We start from the raw sequence: 17881 nt of genomic DNA, 5'->3' as shown, positions 1-17881 counted from the left end.
TTAAAAAAAAAATTTGAAAATTTTTTTTTGAAAAATCAAATTTTCGAAAACGGGACATTGAATTTTTTTGAAATTTTGTTTTTAGATGTTGATTAGTGATTTCTACAAAATGGCATACCAATTTTATTTTAAAACTTTTTTTCCAAAAAATTATTTATAAAAAATTATTTTTTTTAAAAACGGCTCTAACGATTTTAAAAATTTTTTTTCTAAAAATGCATGTTAATATATCAATCAAAACTGCATACTTGTTTTGGAGGGCAATTCAATTTTAGATTTTATTTTATTTTTTTAAAAAACGAATTTTATTTTTTTTTCCAAATTTCTATATAAAGTCTTAAAAATTTAAGCAACTTTAACTCTAAGAGCAAGTTCGTGCGACCCAGTCGTGCATTTTATTTTTTTTTTGTTTTAATTCTCTGTAAACTATTAATGCTTTTTAATTCTCACTGTCACTCTCACTGTCTTCATAAAATCAGTTCCGTGCAAGTGGCAGGCACGGGTTTTTGACGAACAAAAAAATGTATTAATCGATCGAATTCTGTCTGTAAAAGGGACGATTTGTATACCTAGGTGGCTATTGTGCTACAGTTTCTGGTGGTAGGTAGGTTTTTTTTGAATTTCTTATGCACGATTTTACCCAGGAGGCAGTAAGAAATAATAATTGTTTTTGCTTTGTTTACCTGCATGTGTCAGAGTATAGTAAGACTCTCCTTGTATCAAATAGAACTCATGTACATTTCCTCAGATTTATCGTCCTTTTGTACTGCAACAATAAAAATAAAACATTACTTAAAACCATTAAAATGTTGCATTTTACCAGTTGAACTTATAAGAATTGACTGATGTCAAATTAAAAATAAAAATATCAATGATAAAAAAGAGCAGAAACCTTTCATACCTACTTTTTGAAAAAAAAAAAAACAAACAATTTCATTCTCATGGATGCTATTGTCAGAACTGAAACAATTTGAAATAGAACCACACTGAAAGTACCAGCTTTTAAATAAAAAAATGAATTCTCAAAATCCATTCACCCAGTCGAAAGTTCTGAGGCAACATCATTTTTGAAAGTCTTTTAAAAAACATATTTGGATTGCAAGAACTCAACAATCATACAACGAATAAACTTTAAGGTTTTCATCTATAGAAAAAGACCTTTCTTTTCATGTCTAGCGTCATGGATTTAGAGGATTTTTTTTAAATGCCTGTTTCCTAGGCAAAGGGTTTTGTTTTGTGGTTTTCAGCTATGAAGTAATTTAGTTTTTTAAACCTATTTGTTAGGCAATATGAAATACCTAAATGGAAAGCCCTGTGAACTCTGAACTCATATCTTTAAACCAAAACTTGGATCCAAAGATATCTGCTTCCGAATATTTAAGAAAACTAGGATATTTTCAACAAAAAATCAAAACAAAAATCAGAAATCTAATCATATGATTCCTGAACGTGCCCATTGTGTGATGGTTTTATTTTACAAGCTGTTTGTTGGAATTTGGTTTACACAATTTACATCAGTTATCCATTGGTTTTCATATTTTTTCTATCTGGACAATTTTGCTCCTATAAAGTTTTACAGATACGACTATAATGCCTTATAGAATCAAAATGATATTCTCTATATTTTGTAAGATATTCTGGAACCAAACGTGTAACAACGCCAGCCACCCTTCATTGACTACGTCACTAGTACTGGAACATTAGTCCTGTATGAGAACATTGACGATGGCTTCTTTAAACCAAGAGATATGAAATCGCTTTTTTTTTTTTTTTAATTTTGTCATCTGTCGCATATTTTCCCCTTGAATCGTGTCTTATTTCATTACAATAGCCTTGTATTTCTTAAGAAGAATTTATAATGTTCAAAGCAAAGAGAAGAAACATTAAAAAAAAAAAAAAAACGAAAACACTAACAACAACAACAACAACAACAAAAGTAATGTAATGGAAATTGAAAATTCATCAATCATACCAGAATGAGGGTAATTGAATTTTCTTGTACAGCGCAGCGCTTCCTTTTTTTTCTGTTTGATTTGGTTGTCGCTATGTACCTACTACTATTTAATATTGGAAAGATTATATCATCCTTACTCCCACCCTTCTATTTATTTATGTTTTTTTTTTTATATCGAAACAAATACAATAGCACCACGAGAAAAGTTTTTGATTTTGATCACTATATTTATGAGTAAATCACTTGCGAAAAACTGCAAACTTTAAATACCTTAATATGTTGCCGAACGAATTGTAGGTATCTGATATGAATGTATATTCTTTGATTTTGTCCCTTTACTTGTTTTTTTTTTCTTTTATTATGACGGTTTATTTATTGAGAAAAGGATTAAAACAAAAAAAAAAAAACATATATTTGACACTAGATGCGTTCTTTTTGACTCCACCCATCAAACATTTCCCCTCAGAACTGAATCATAACCTTTTTGAGTCCTTTCTCCTGGGTAGCGTTTTTTATGGTTCATAAATTATAAAAGTGAACGCACCCAAGATATACCTTTTTTAAGGTATTAGTTGTGCGCATTCACATTATGTGAAGGAAAATTGAATCTTTGCATAGACATTCATATTTGATCCAGAAAAGTGAATGTTTTTCTAATGAATATTCTTCACATAAACTGGACGTTTAGTGAACATTCGCAAAAATGTTTGCTGGGCAGTATCTACTGCCGAGTACATTTTAGTACGGAATTTTATTCTGGAATGATTACCTTAAAAGCTTTCAAGCATAAGGAAGAATACCGAAGAACCTTTTTTTTCTAATTTTTTTTTTTTTAATTTTGAAAAGTCACAGTCCCAGAAGTTTCTTTCAGACATTATCAAGGGGCACCGTAGTGCCCAGAAAAGTTCTCTAGCAACTTTGGCACTACACCCTTATTTACAGAAAACAACTCAGGCCATTTTCGACCCCCCTCTAACTTCCACACCAAAGATACTAGAAATTTCAAACTCGCTTCATTTGTTAAGCTGGTCAAAACAAAACTCCTCACAAAATTTCAGCTTGCTACGATGAGTAGTTTCTAAGATATAGGGCTTCGAAAATCTCAAAAACCGTAACTGACTGACTGATTGACTGACTGATTCACTCACTGACAGATCATCAAAATTATGGAGAACTTCCCGTTATCGTAGAAACTTGAAATTTTACACGGTGATAGGACTTGTGGTGTATACAAAGGAAAAAATCGAAAATTTGAGATTTTCAATTCAGGGGGCGTGGCATCCGCCCATTTCCGCTGAATTTTCATCAAATATTATATAGCACTTCTGATTATCTTAGAATCTTGAAATTTGGTAGAATGGTAGAGTTGGTAGTTTATACAAAGGAAAAAATTTGAAATTTGAGAATTTCAGCCAGGGGGCGTGGCAACCGCCCATTTTCACTGAATTTTCATCAAATATAGAGATTTTCAATTCTACAGCCTTACCTTGCAAAAAGTAGTGAAATCACAACAAAAAAATTACTGTTAAAAAAGAGCCAAGTTCTCCTATGTTGAAATTATGCTAGCACAAAAAGTACTGAGATGTAAAAGTGTACCAAGTTCTAAAGTTTGGGTTCAAATTCGTATCAATAAAATTTTGGTTGTTTACTTGGCAATTTTTCAAATAGCTTTAAAAATCGGTAATTTAAAGTTAAATTGCAAAGGGAACAACCAAAATTTTATTTATTAAATTTAGAGCCAAGCTTTAGAACTTTGTACACTTTTACATTTCAGTACTTTTTGTGCTAGCATAATTTCAACATAGGAGAACTTGGCTCTTTTTTTAACAGTGCGCGCGCACTTTTTTACATTATCAAAACGATATTTTTTTACAGCATTTTTACAGAATTTTGATTTACAGAATTTTGATGTACAGAATTTTGAGATACAGCATTTTGACCAACCAGAATTTTGCTAGGTATACAGAATTTTGACTTTCAGAATTTTGTTCCTACAGCATTTTGCACATACAGAATTTTGACATACAGTATTTTGGCATACAGTATTTTGAATACAGAATTTTGCAACATACATAATTTCGACCCCAACCCCTTAAAAACACATTAAAGTCAATATAATTTTTAAGTATTTCTTTTCTAAATACTACATATACACAATACTTTTTATAAATTGGTACATCTCTTAAAAAAAAAAATAAGTTTTGTTATTTTTTATACATTAATAAAAGTTGTCCCAAGAAAAATGACGCATAAAACCAACATTTCTTAATGTATCAATATTTTAATCATCTAACGTACAAATTGTGCTGCAAGCAGTTTTTAAATTTGATTTTATATAGATTTTTTATTCCACGCTTATTTTTATGGATAAATATATAAAATGTATGTAAGAAGCTAGTTTTAGTTTTATTTTTAAGTAGCGTACATCAATTAACCGTCATTCCGGGAACGCTTGTTTTGGGGTATAGTTAGATTGAAATTTTAATTTTTTGGTGATATTATGATCAAAAATCGAGGCCATTGCAATATAATCTCAAAAATATTTCGTTTAACTTTGTGACATAAAAAATAAAAATAAATTAAGGTCAAAACGTCATTTCCGGGAACGCTCTTAGAATCTGAATAAATAATGTAGTCTAACACTCATAATTTTGCATTTTTTGGGTATTTTTACGTAGTAGTCTATCTAAGTATGGCTGTAATATACACTTTTATCAAAAAAGTTACAAGAAAACAAAAGAAAAAATTACTTATGGCCTAAGTGTTTCGGAGGTGCATAAAAGCATTTTTTTTTTTTGTAGAAATCGGTCTCTGTCTTAAGAAATAAAGTTATATTTAATTAATTTAGGACCTACTACCTTAATATAATAGTGTATCATTCACATTGATACTATTTCTAGACCCCTAAAGTCGTTTTGAAGAGATTACCACCATTTCGAGGAACATTTTTCTAATACTAATTTTTGGGGTTTTGCGGTAAAGTGCATTTTTGTGCTCTGCCCGTTCATGAACCGACAAATTATGGCTAAAGCGAACATTTGAGCATGAAATTTTTATCATAAAACAAAGTTGATTTTTTAAGAATTCGGTCATCGAAATTTCCCACCTCCATGATTTTGACCCATATACAAACTGAAACGACAACACATGTTATAATTTTATTATCCGATTAAGGATACTAAAAAAATCTACATTTTTATGTTCTCTCATTACAGATTGTATAAAATCAGAACGTTCAAGTCCTACACAATTATTAGAATCTCATCAAATGTTGGTAAAAGAAGAAAACGAAAAAAATCACCCAGTGACGAAAATAACAACAACAACAACAACAGGTACAACACCAATACCAGCTAAAAGCGGTCGTGATAACTATACGGACAACTCATCTGATCATCAACAAAATGTCTCTTTAATGTCTTCGGCCGGCTCTGTTAGCAACATTTCCAATTGCAACAAAGAACTACTGGCTGATGTCGATCTCTCTTCATTGCCATCAATAATATACAAATGTAATAATTGTGATTATTTTGCTCAAACCAAGTCCGAAATGGAAAATCATATTGCCAATATACATCCAAATGTTTCGGAAGAAGACTTTTTAACAATTCCCACAAATCCAGCAGCTTTGCATGCTTTTCATGCGGCTGTTGCAGCAGCAGCTGTTGCTGTAGCCGAAAATGCAGCGGCATCGCAATCACAATCTAGAAGTAAATCATCTTCTCCAGTGCATATGCATATGCAAAGTGATCTGCCAAAGCAACAGCAAAACCAGCAGCAACAGCAACAGCAACATCATGAACAAGTGTATGCAACATCTGTTCATGAAAATGAGTTGATATCTCAAGTGAAAACCGAACAAATGGACATAATGGATGAGGCTCAATCGAATGATGAATGTGAACAATTGGGCGATCCAATTGAATTGACGAGCTCGAGAAACTCTGCCAATGTGACAAGCTCACCAGCTGTCAATAGTGTAATGTGTCCACTATGTCAAGATACATTTAGCGAAAAGAAGGCACTTGAAATGCACCTGATGGGAGTGCATAGTGTTAATAGTGATGGTTTGGCAAGATTGCTGCAGTTAGTTGATAATAGTCATTGGTTGAACAGCAGCCGTCGCAGTAGCACTAGTACAACCCCAGAGCCTAGAAATTCAAGCACACCACTCTCAGAAGCTGGCGGACAATTAACATTTCAACAACAGCAACAAAAGCAACAACATCAACCGGGATCTTCTCCGGCTAATCAACATGTATCTAGCGAAGAATATGGATGCGCGCAATGTGGAATGACATTTAAATTGCAGCAACATTTGCTGATGCACGCCAATGACGCACAACATTATCAAATAGTCAACGAGCAATATCAGTGCTTGGCAAAGCACTGTCAACAATTGTTTGGCAGTTTGCTGCAAATGTTGACACACTACAAAGATAGCCATATGAATATAGTTATATCTGAGCGACATGTGTACAAATACCGCTGCAAACAATGTTCATTGGCTTTTAAAACCCAAGAGAAACTCAACACACATTCGTTGTATCACACAATGCGTGATGCTACCAAGTGCATGATATGCAATCGAAACTTTCGCAGTACGCAATCCTTGCAGAAGCATATGGAACAAACACATAATCAGTTACAACAACAAACTGGCAGCCCCATTCCATCACCAAATAGTAGCGTAGAAATGACAAGTGCACAAGGTTCTTTATCTGTAACGCCTTCAGCCAATCGTGCTGGAGATGAAGATGTTGCTGCTAACGCCGCCGCTATAACCGCATCTATGACTACAGCCGCAACAACAGGTACGGTAAATAAATTAAGGAACAATACATACACCGATGATGATGATAATGATAATGATGATGTTGGTGATGGTCAGGACATTGTTTCTAAAAAAAGTATCGTTTCTGATTCGATATCGTTATCAGCTCCTCCTCCTCCGCCGCCGCCACCACCACCACCACCACTGCCACCATTGCCACCAGCAGGCGCCGTTGTTGATGTCTTGCCAAGTAGTGACAAAAATCAACTGGAGGATTATCTCAACTCCCAACAAATGTCTGAAGAATATTATACAGATGTGGAACGCAAGCTTAAATGCCACAAATGTAAAGTTGCCTACACAAGCCAGAGTTATCTAGCAAAGCATTACAAGTCCAATCAACACCGTCGCAATGATAAGTTGAGTATTTACCCACTGGAGAAGTACCTCGATCCAAATCGTCCATTTAAATGCGAAGTTTGTCGTGAGAGTTTTACCCAAAAGAATATTCTACTGGTGCACTTTAATAGCGTATCACATTTGCACAAAGCAAAGAAGCAACAAACGGAAGGAAGCGCATCACCTGCAAAGTTGATCCCCCTATTTTCCGACTCGACAGAAGGCCTAACCGAAAGCAAACGACAAACAGTGGAACCAGTTGGTGGCAGTGGAATTGGAAGTGGAAACAATCGTTGCGGTGGCGATGGTGGTATTACAGCGGCAAACAAGTCACCATGTTTTAAAAGAAAAGTCAATCCAGACTTTGATTATGAAAGTCCCAAGAAACGTTTCAAATGTGAAATCTGCAATGTTGCCTACGCCCAAGGCAGTACACTCGATATTCACATGAGAAGTGTCTTACACCAGACACGCTCCTGCCGCTTGGAGGAGCAACAGACTCAACCGTTAAAACCACTCACCCCTCCGTCAGCATCGGAGAGTCCAAAAACCATAACTCCAACTCCAACTCTAAATGATCAAATGTACAAGTCACTTTTAGAAACGTACGGCTTTGACATTGTTAAGCAATTCAATGAGATAAATAAGCTTTGTCCAGCTACTGACTCAAGCAATTATTATTATTGCCGTCACTGCAACAAAGAGTTCTCCTCGATTTTTGTGCTAAAAACACATTGCGAGGAGATACACAGCGAACAGATTCCTCATGATTTATTAGAAAAATTCGCTGAAACATTTAAAAATATTTATTTGGACCAAGAACCTACATCACCAACATCGTTATTACCAATAAAAAATTCAAATCAAAATCAAAATCCAAATGAAAACCAAAATCAAACTGAAACTCAAACTCAAACTCAAAATTCAAACCAATCTTTTTCTTTTAATGAATTCGAAAATAATTTAGGTCCAACAACATCAACTGCGTGTAGTGAAAGCAACTCGCCATCGCCTGTTGCCGGCGAATCATCAGCCGGAGGCAATGAAACATCTCCAATCGTGCCCTCTACATCACAGATTGTTGCTCCCACCAGTCCCAATCCATCTGCCGTTTCGGCCGTCGCAGCTGCATTGTTAAAGCAACAACAACAACACCAGCAACAACAACAAACTCTAACTCCAGATCTTGTGCAGAAGCTCAACCTGGATCCAACTGTGTTAGCTCAAAAAATTATGGAACAAAACTTCTCCAATTTTCCACCGAACTTCCCAGGACTACCACAAAATTTACAAAGTTTACAAAGCCTGCAAAGTCTTCAAAACTTACAAAACATGCAACAAAATTTACCCAACATGGGTAACATGCCCATGAACACCCTGGACATGCTTAACCTAATGCAGTTTCATCACTTGATGTCATTAAATTTCATGAACTTGGCACCGCCTTTAATATTTGGGGCTGGAGGAGCTGGCCCAAGTCCTTCAGTAACAGGTACTTCATCAACAACACCATCTGATTTGCCAACAACTGCAGCCACCCAGATAGTTCAGCAGCAAGCCTCAACTCCATCTCAGGTTAGTTTTTTTTTATTTCTAATTCCGAAACTCCTAAATTCTAACAAAAAAAAATTTCCCTTTTTTGAAATTATTTATGTTATCCAACTAGAATACAAGTAATCAAAAACGTGCACGCACGCGTATCACAGATGATCAACTGAAGATTCTACGAGCACATTTTGATATCAATAATTCACCCAGTGAAGAGAGCATTATGGAAATGTCCAAAAAAGCCAATCTCCCTATGAAGGTATGTAATCAAGAAAGTTTTTGTTTTGTTAAATTTTAAGTGAATTCCAATTCCAATTCCCACCCTTATCCTTGTTATCCGTGATATGTTAAGGTCGTCAAACATTGGTTCCGCAACACCCTCTTCAAAGAGAGGCAACGTAACAAGGATTCACCGTACAACTTCAACAACCCTCCGTCGACAACGCTGAATCTTGAAGAATATGAACGAACTGGCCAAACAAAGGTTACCCCTTTATCGGAAAGCGGGGGTGGTGGCATGAGTGGCTTCCACCTCCAGCAACAGCAGCAACAAAGAGAACAACAACAACGTGAACAGCAACAACGTGAACATCAACAGCAACAAATTCAACAGCAGCAACAACAATTCCAACAGCAAATGCAATCTCAACATCATCAGCAGCAACATCAACAGCAACAACAACAGCGCCCGCCATCATCACAATCTAGTGATCTGAATTTTCCCCAACTGAGCTTCCACCAACAACAACACGATCTTTCCCGCCAATCGCACCAACAACAGGACAATCGTCCATTGTCGCATCCATCAAGCGTTACCAGCGATCGTGGCGATATCCATATTAAGCCCGAACCTACCGATGACATTGGTAGTTCGGATTGTGACCAACAAATGGCCATGAGCAAAGATCATGACAGCGAACAATCCATGATGCAATCGCACCATCAACAGTCAATGTTCTATAACAACTTTGAAACTAAATCCGAAAGTGGAAGCTCTGAGATCCTATCACGTCCTCAAACCCCAAACAGTACATCAACACCATACAGCAGTAATATATCAGAATTACTAGGCCAGCAAATGGACAGTTTGCCTCTAAATAACATGGCTAATATAAGCAATTTGAATAACATGGGACCGCCAAAAAAGTTCCAAATGAACAAAATGTTCGAAAAAAGCGGCAACTTTGAAACCAATTCCAACTCATCCAACAGTTCGACATCGAGTGGAAAGCGAGCTAACCGTACGCGTTTTACAGACTACCAAATCAAAGTATTGCAGGAGTTTTTCGAAAATAATTCATATCCTAAAGATAGTGATTTGGAATACTTGAGCAAGTTGTTGCTGCTGTCGCCGAGAGTTATTGTCGTTTGGTTTCAGGTAGGTAATCATTAATAAATAATAATAAAAGGCAATCAATAAAAAGTTCTTGTAACTAACTAACTCCTGCCATTTCTGCATAATTTTCTTTTCTTTGCAGAACGCACGTCAAAAACAGCGAAAAATCTACGAGAATCAACCGAACAATACGTTTTACGAATCCGAGGAGAAAAAGCCTAACATCAACTACGCTTGCAAGAAATGCAATTTGGTGTTCCAGCGATACTACGAACTCATTCGCCATCAGAAGAACCATTGTTTCAAAGAGGAAAATAATAAGAAATCTGCAAAAGCACAAATAGCTGCTGCTCAAATTGCTCAAAGCCTGAGCAGCGAAGATTCTAATTCTAGCATTGATATTAACAGTTCCAATATGTTAGTTGGACCACAAGCTGCTGCAGCTGCTGCCGCAGTTGCAGTAGCGGCAGCAGCCGTTGGTGGGGCTGCTGGCACCAATATTCCTCCAGTGATTCCAGGACTTGCATCCAGTCCGGGTATTAATTTACTCGCATCACCCCAACACATTTTCAAGCAACAACAATCAGCGACATCTGTTGGAGGAACTCAAGCCGATAGCACTTCACCGCTTCAAAAATTTGAATGTGATAAATGCCAACTGATCTTCAATCGCTATGAACTCTACAAGGAACATCAACTTATCCATCTAATGAATCCTAATTTGTTTATGAACCAAAACTACAGTGAATCGTCACCTTTTGGAATTTTACAAAATCTCCAAGGTAACCACAACAATCAACAAGACACTTCAATCGATTTAAGTCGACAGAAAAAACGCAAATATTCCGATACGCAAACCTCGCCCGATGAAATTCATCATCAACAACCTGACTATGAGGCTTTTAACAAAAAATTCAAAAATGATCAATATGAATTTTTATATCAGTATTTTTTACAAAATGATTCTAATGCCGACTTAAAGAAACAATTTCAACAGCAGCAGCAGCAACAACAACAACAGCCTGATTTGGATCTAGATTATTTGGCAAATTTTTATCAACAAAACGAACTCAAAAAGCGCAGCAATTATGATTTTTTACTGCAATACTATATGCGAAATGAATCCAAGCAGCCCACTAATGCATCCAATCTAATGCTGCTTAAGGATGAAGCTAACAAACCAAATATGGACTTTCTCCTACAGTATTATCAACTCAGTGAATCGAAGAAGTTTTTTCAGTTAGAAGCCTCGCCCCAACGAATACATGATTTTCCACCGTTGCTGAATCTAACCAGCAACACAGCAGCAGCAGTGGCAGCAATAAACAATGGTGTGGTATCAGTCCAACAAGACCAACAACAACTCTCGACAATATCACCTACAGAAACAACCAACGCAAATGTAACAACATCATCGCCAAGCAGCTCACCAGTGCTGCAGCAGCTGAGCAACAGCAGTGGTTGTGGTATTGGCAACAAAGATACGACCAACAGCAACACCAACAGAAATTGCCAGACCCAACTACCATTATTAACAGCAGATATCAAACTGCTGCCAGCGACGGTGGCGGCATCTGTTGGTGGCAGCGGGAACAACAACAACAACGGGAATGGGAACGGGAGCGGGGTACCAACAGTGACATTGCCAACTACAACAGCGAATACAACAAATACTGGCAGTAATAATTCTTTCAGTACAAATTCCATCAACAATAATCGCCATTGCCCCATACTAGCACCACTACAAATCAAACAGCAAGAAAACTCATCACTAATATCGAATTGCTTGGATACGTCACCCATCACTGCTGCTGCCGCTGCATCTGAATTCGCTGTGCAATCATTGAAAATATCTGTCAATAACAATTCTACTACAAATTCTGTTTCGAAAAACTCTCCCATTAATAACAGCATCGATATAGATACGGATCTTGGAGTTTCTCATCATCAACAGCAGCATGACTCATCAGCAACATCTGTCTCAAGTGCTAGCCACCATTTGGAAGAAACTGTCACAACAACTGAGAAACAAAATAGCAAGAGACTTCGAACGACCATATTACCAGAACAGTTGAATTTTTTATACGAATGCTACCAAAATGAGTCGAATCCAAGTCGCAAAATGCTTGAGGAAATTTCAAAGAAGGTCAATTTAAAGAAACGTGTTGTTCAGGTGAGTTTCAACTTTGAACTTTGATCATTTTTTGTTGAGCATTCATTTAATTTTAATTTGTTGTATTATTATGAATCAGTACATCCTATTTTGTTGTTTTAAAATTTAATACTAGTCTTTATCGTTGATGTTTGGCTTTACCGTTTTTTTTTTTGTAATGTAGTTTTCGATTGGTTTCGCAAACGGATTTACTCATTTTTAATTTATAATCGCTTATATTCAGTTTCGAAGTCATTTGCCGTTGGAAAACCCCATCCGTACGCAGATCCGAGCTAAATTTTAGTTCCCATACAAATTATCGAAAAGATGCTCAAATAAATTTTAGCTCGGCTAAATTTTTTCGATAATTTGTATTGTCTCGATCTGCGTACCTGTTCAAAAATTTAAAAAAAACAAATGTTCACATAAATGTCAAATACTTTGGTGTGTGTGAAAGCGCGTGAGCAAATAGGTGTAAATATCTTTAAAAATCGAGATCTGGAAAATTTGATCTAAGATCAATAAAAAATGATCTCTTTTTGCAAATAGAATTTGAGATACTATTACTTTTTGACAGAAGATCAAAAATAATTGATTTTTTGTAGCAAATGGAAATTCACATTAGAAAAGAGATCTTTTTTTTTGTGATCCGATGTCAAATTTTCCAAATTTTGATTTGATTTTTGTTTGATAACAAAAAAACTGCTCCCACACAATTAAGGGTAAAAATAAATCTCTTGACAATATTCATTTGCCAATAAATGGAAAACAAAATTTACTTAACGGACTTACCGGTGTTTGTTAAGAGTGACAAGAATCTCAATGGGATTAGCAAGTGATCTTAGCACCATCTAGATCATAATTGAATTGATCATTTCAAAAACCACTTAAGTCACATTTTTTTTTTCCTGAACATCGTTTCTCAAAGGTAGATGCGTATTCTGGGTAAAACCACATATGCTATTCCCTGCTAAAACAAAAGTTTAAAACATTTTTGCTGTTTTTTTTTTCGTTATTATTTCTAATAATATTCTGACGGTTATTTTACGCATCAGTTTCTTACAACTCAAATACCAAACTAAGCCTAAAAATTCCTTCGAGATTCGTTTGCTTGAGAATGAAATAGTTTTTATTGGTTCCTGAAAAATTCAAATTGTTGGACTTAAGTGGTTTTACTAGCGATTTTCAATGGAACGCACTTTCAAAGTATCTACTCGTGAACAAGAGCATGAGTAGTAATTGTACTAGATCATCTACTCACGAGTACACTACCATTTGCAAAGGACCGGGGCCAATATAGAGTTCTTCGGAATGGATTTTATCCTTGAAATTTGAATTTAACTGTCAGCTGTTTTCTGAATGCTTCCAGACGCTTAACCAATCGAAAACAAAAAAATTGCAAATTTTTAGTTCAACAAAAAACAAAATATGTAAAACTGATTTAAGTATTGATTTTGATTTTGACACAGTATTATGATTTCTTTATTTGTTTTTATTTTATTTTTAGTAAATATCCTGAAAAGCGTCCCTCTTTTGTGCATTTTTTTTTTTTAATGTTGTGTTGTGTTATTTTGTTATGTCATTGTTCTTCTGTAATTTGAAATTTTTGGTTCGTTTAAACTGTAACACTGTTTGCTAAGCATTCATTCGACTGTTGGCCGTATCATCTATTTTTTTACAAAAAACAAAAAACAAAAAAAAAATCCAAAAAACAAAAACTATATTTTACATATCAGGTCTGGTATCAAAATTCACGGGCTCGTGAACGTAAAGGACAATTCCGACAGAATATTCAGATAATAAATAAAAAATGTCCACATTGTGCGGCAATATTTAAAATCAAGTCTGCACTGGAGTGGCATTTACAGTCTAAGCACGGCGATAAACAAGCTATCAATGTTGATCAAATTCCTGATTTGAAATTCTCTGATTTGTCAAATTCGACAACATACGGAGTTAAAGTTGATGAACAACAGAAAGAACTTAAACAACTAAAAGAACAACCAAATTCACCAACAACAACAACAACAACACCAACATCATCTCCAACAACACTCTCGTCGGCCAAGTCAACATCATGTGTCGCATCTGTTGTCACTACAACAACTGCTGCATCTTCAGCAGCAGTTTCAGTTTCGTCCGTTGCCAGTTCTGCATCGATGCAAGCTCTTGCCAAAGGTGGAGGAACTCCACTTGATCTAAGTAAAACACCTACACCACTAGTCAATCACTTATGCAAGTATGAACAGAGCGAAAGCGATATAAGCTTTTCTGATTCCAACAATGACCATGACGAGTCCAATGATTTTTTTACCCCTTCGTCGTCATTGAATAATGGAATTGTAGTATCCAATAATATGGCAAATAATAGCAGCATCAACAAACGACAATATGATTCTAATTTATTAGATGGTAACAATGTAACAGGATGTAACAGCTACAGCGATACTAACGCCATAAGCAACATGAGCGATTATCTTGGCAACGAACGTGAAAACACCAATTCACCAGTTAGTCAAACTTCAAGCAACAATAGTGCTCAGCAAAAAAAACGTTTTCGTACACAAATGAGCAACTTACAAGTGCGCATATTGAAAACTCTCTTCCATGACGTCAAGACACCTTCCATGACCGATTGCTCAAGTGTTGGACGAGAAATTGGGCTGCAAAAACGTGTTATTCAGGTAAGCATTCAATATTTTTATTTTTTTTTTTTAATTTAATTTGTTTTATTAATGGGGGTCGTGTAATAAAAAGCTTGCTTTTTTTTTAGAATAGATGTTGCAAGTTATTTATTTTTTTTAATTTATTAAATCAATACAAAATCAAGTCTAAATCTGAAGATTTCTTCTGATATAATTTAACAGGTTTGGTTCCAAAATGCTAGAGCTAAAGAGAAGAAATCTCGCAATCAACGATTTATACATGATGAAAATACATTTGATAATGAGAAATCAAATGTTGATTCAACAACATCAAATAATATACCCGAGATACGTGATTGTAACATTTGTCAATTGCAAAGTGTTAACATTCAAGAACATGCATTCTCAGCTCAACATATAGCACAGGTACGAATTTTGCTCGAAGCCACTAATGCCAATAACAAAAATGATGACTATCAGCACGATGTTGACAACAGTATGGAACATGAATTTAATGGTATTTATTCAAAGCTCTATACACAGCAGCAGCAGCAGCAACAACATAAAAATGAAAATGCTGACACTAATCATCACGATCATGATGAGACTGATATTGATTATCATTGTTCAAATAATATGACCACAATTGCCGATGATGATGGCAACGTCGATAATGAAGATTATAATGATGATAATGAAAATGATCATGATCACGATTATGATGACGATGATAAAACAACAAAAATTGGCAAACAAAATGATGATATGGCCTTAAGTGAGGCTAACAAAGCAGCATTGGCATTGAGAAATTTCAACAAGTTGCAGCAACATTTCGCCGCAGCTACTGCTTTTGCAAAACAACAACAGCAACAGCAACAATATCCCCACCACCAACAGCTACAACAAAAGCCGCAGTGTGATACAATATCTTCAGCTTCACCAGCAACAATGGAAAACAATTTAATGTTGAAAATTAACACCGACAATCCATTGACAACAAATCATTCAGAAATGTTACAACAACTTTTTAGCTACAGTCAAATGAGTGGTGAGTTGATTTTATAATAAAAAAATACAAACAAAAATTTGTTTTTGTTTATTTTTGTGTTTTTTTTTTTGCTATTCTATTCAATTTTTTAAGTTCAATTTGTATTGATAGTCATTAATAGAAAACAAAATCAAGCATCAAGACCTTTATTTTTTTATATATTTTTTATTTGTGTTTTTTGCTTTACATTATTTTTTTATGTTTATCCTCTTCGTTCCTTTAAATGAATTCTTTTGATTCAAACCAATAAGAAATTATTGTACATATACAGCAACACACACGCACACAGAACAAAAACAATGTTTGTGTTGTCCTTATAATTAATATAAAAAAAAAACGTGCAGTGTACAAAATAAAAAAAAAAATATTAATTAATAGTGTAAATATATTTAAAAGAAATAAAGAATCAAACCTAATACTGGGCATTCCTTGAATATGAAAAAAAAAAAAAACAAACATACAATTTTGCTATAGGTTGTGCTACATTATAAAATAACTTAGTACTTTAAAAGAAAAAAAAAAGTTAAAAAAAAGTATCTTTAATCATAAAGTATTTTACCATAATAAAAAAGAAAAAAAGACTAATGAAAATAGATATTAAACAAATTATTTACTTGCATTTATATATACATAAATATATATTTTGATTTTAGCTAAGAAATAATAAGCAAAACAAACTTTTAATGTTTAAAAGTATAAATATAAAATTAAATATATTTTTTATTAAGCCTCGCATATTAAAAAAAAAAATAAATAAATAAATAAACATATTTGCTATGAGATAACAAAAGAATTTGTGGTTTATAAATTTCTAAAAAAAAAAAATGCTTCCTTTAGTTCCTAAGCTAAACAAAATAAAAAAAAATAAACAAATTAGATTTCTTATTTTATCTATTAAGGTTTATTTTTACTTGTAACTGTAACACACTCGAATCTTGTAATATTATACTTTGTTTTATTAAGCAAGTTTTTGTCCTCGATTGATTGAAGTCATTTTATAAATTAAATATATAAAAAAAAAAAAACAAAAATCTACATACTCTCAATCGAGAACACAAGCTTACACAAATAAAAATTATTTCATTCATGTATACAATTTCAAATATATGTTTTTTTTTTTTTAATTGATCTAAACAAATTAAGCTAAGGCTATAAAATATAATTGAAAGATTTGTTTTTGGATTTCCAAGAAAATACGAAAATATATTTCATTATTTTTTCTGTGTTTTACTTTTAGATTTTAATTTATATGTTTTTTTTTTTTTCGTTAAAAAAAAAATTAAATAAACAATCATAATATAATTTTTTTTAATAAATAATAACATTTATTTATATTTAAAAAAAAAATCTTGTTTTATTTTTTGTTTTTCTTCTTTCGTTTTTGTTTTTTTCTTGTGTTTGTGATATTTTATTTGTTTAATTACTCCACACTCGTTTATGAATGTTGTGTTCCAATTCTTTTTGCAAAACTCCAAACGAAAAATTAAAATATAAAAAATATTTCTTAATTTCAGTTATTGGAGGAAAGTGAAACATGAACAAAACAAAATGTTGATAGTAAAAAAAAAAAAAACTGGGAAAGGTGAGTTTAAAGTATTTAGAACATTTTAGATAAAAAAAAAACAATAGTAAATATGACCAAGCGACGACTTTAATGAAAAAAGCGACCACTTTATCATTTCATAATAAGGGCATTCCATGAGAAAGTAAGCCACACAAAAATTGTGAGCAAAATCTAATTTTACTATTAATTAGTTTTGTATACCAAACTGAAAATCAATCCATCGAGTGAGACATCAGAAGAAAGGTCTCTTTAAGTTCTATTCATGGATGAAAACCCAAATTTTCAGCCTTTTTTTATTGAAAAAGGAGTCCCCAAATTTTGATTGATTTTTTTTTTTTAAATAGGAATAATTTTGTTAATTGTAATATATCCATATATTTTATTTTTTCTTCCAGCAGCATCAACAACATGGAACCAAAAGTTGTAATTCTACAAAAATAAAAAGAAAAACTCAAAATAAA

General features: G+C 33.8%; 1 protein-coding gene and 1 long non-coding RNA gene across 3 annotated transcripts in view; one reads left to right on the top strand and one right to left on the bottom strand.

Annotated features, from left to right (window-relative positions):
• The window catches only part of LOC129920739 (uncharacterized), a 196138-nt gene extending 193896 nt beyond the window's left edge, over positions 1 to 2242 (bottom strand). The window contains exons 1-2 of the long non-coding RNA XR_008773305.1: positions 1973 to 2242; positions 684 to 766 (exon numbers count right to left, since the gene is read on the bottom strand). This is a non-coding gene — a long non-coding RNA (uncharacterized LOC129920739). The remainder of the gene's footprint in view (positions 1 to 683; positions 767 to 1972) is intronic.
• Positions 1 to 17438, top strand: part of LOC129920738 (zinc finger protein 2) — a 79081-nt gene extending 61643 nt beyond the window's left edge. Inside the window, exons 8-14 of one of the 2 annotated variants that reach the window (XM_056002321.1) lie at positions 5170 to 8702; positions 8794 to 8934; positions 9028 to 10053; positions 10154 to 12184; positions 13900 to 14847; positions 15031 to 15856; positions 17371 to 17438. In XM_056002321.1, the coding sequence (XP_055858296.1) occupies positions 5170 to 8702; positions 8794 to 8934; positions 9028 to 10053; positions 10154 to 12184; positions 13900 to 14847; positions 15031 to 15856; positions 17371 to 17387 (8522 nt within the window). In that variant the 3' untranslated portion in view covers positions 17388 to 17438. Of the gene's footprint in view, positions 1 to 5169; positions 8703 to 8793; positions 8935 to 9027; positions 10054 to 10153; positions 12185 to 13899; positions 14848 to 15030; positions 15857 to 15949; positions 16473 to 17370 lie in introns of those variants that run through there. The other variant, XM_056002322.1, reaches the window with a different exon arrangement.
• Positions 17439 to 17881: the final 443 nt, after the last annotated feature.

This window comes from Episyrphus balteatus, chromosome X (genome assembly GCF_945859705.1).
Source record: "Episyrphus balteatus chromosome X, idEpiBalt1.1, whole genome shotgun sequence".
NCBI classification, from domain to species: domain Eukaryota; kingdom Metazoa; phylum Arthropoda; class Insecta; order Diptera; family Syrphidae; genus Episyrphus; species Episyrphus balteatus.
This window is presented reverse-complemented; position numbering and strand designations above follow the sequence as displayed.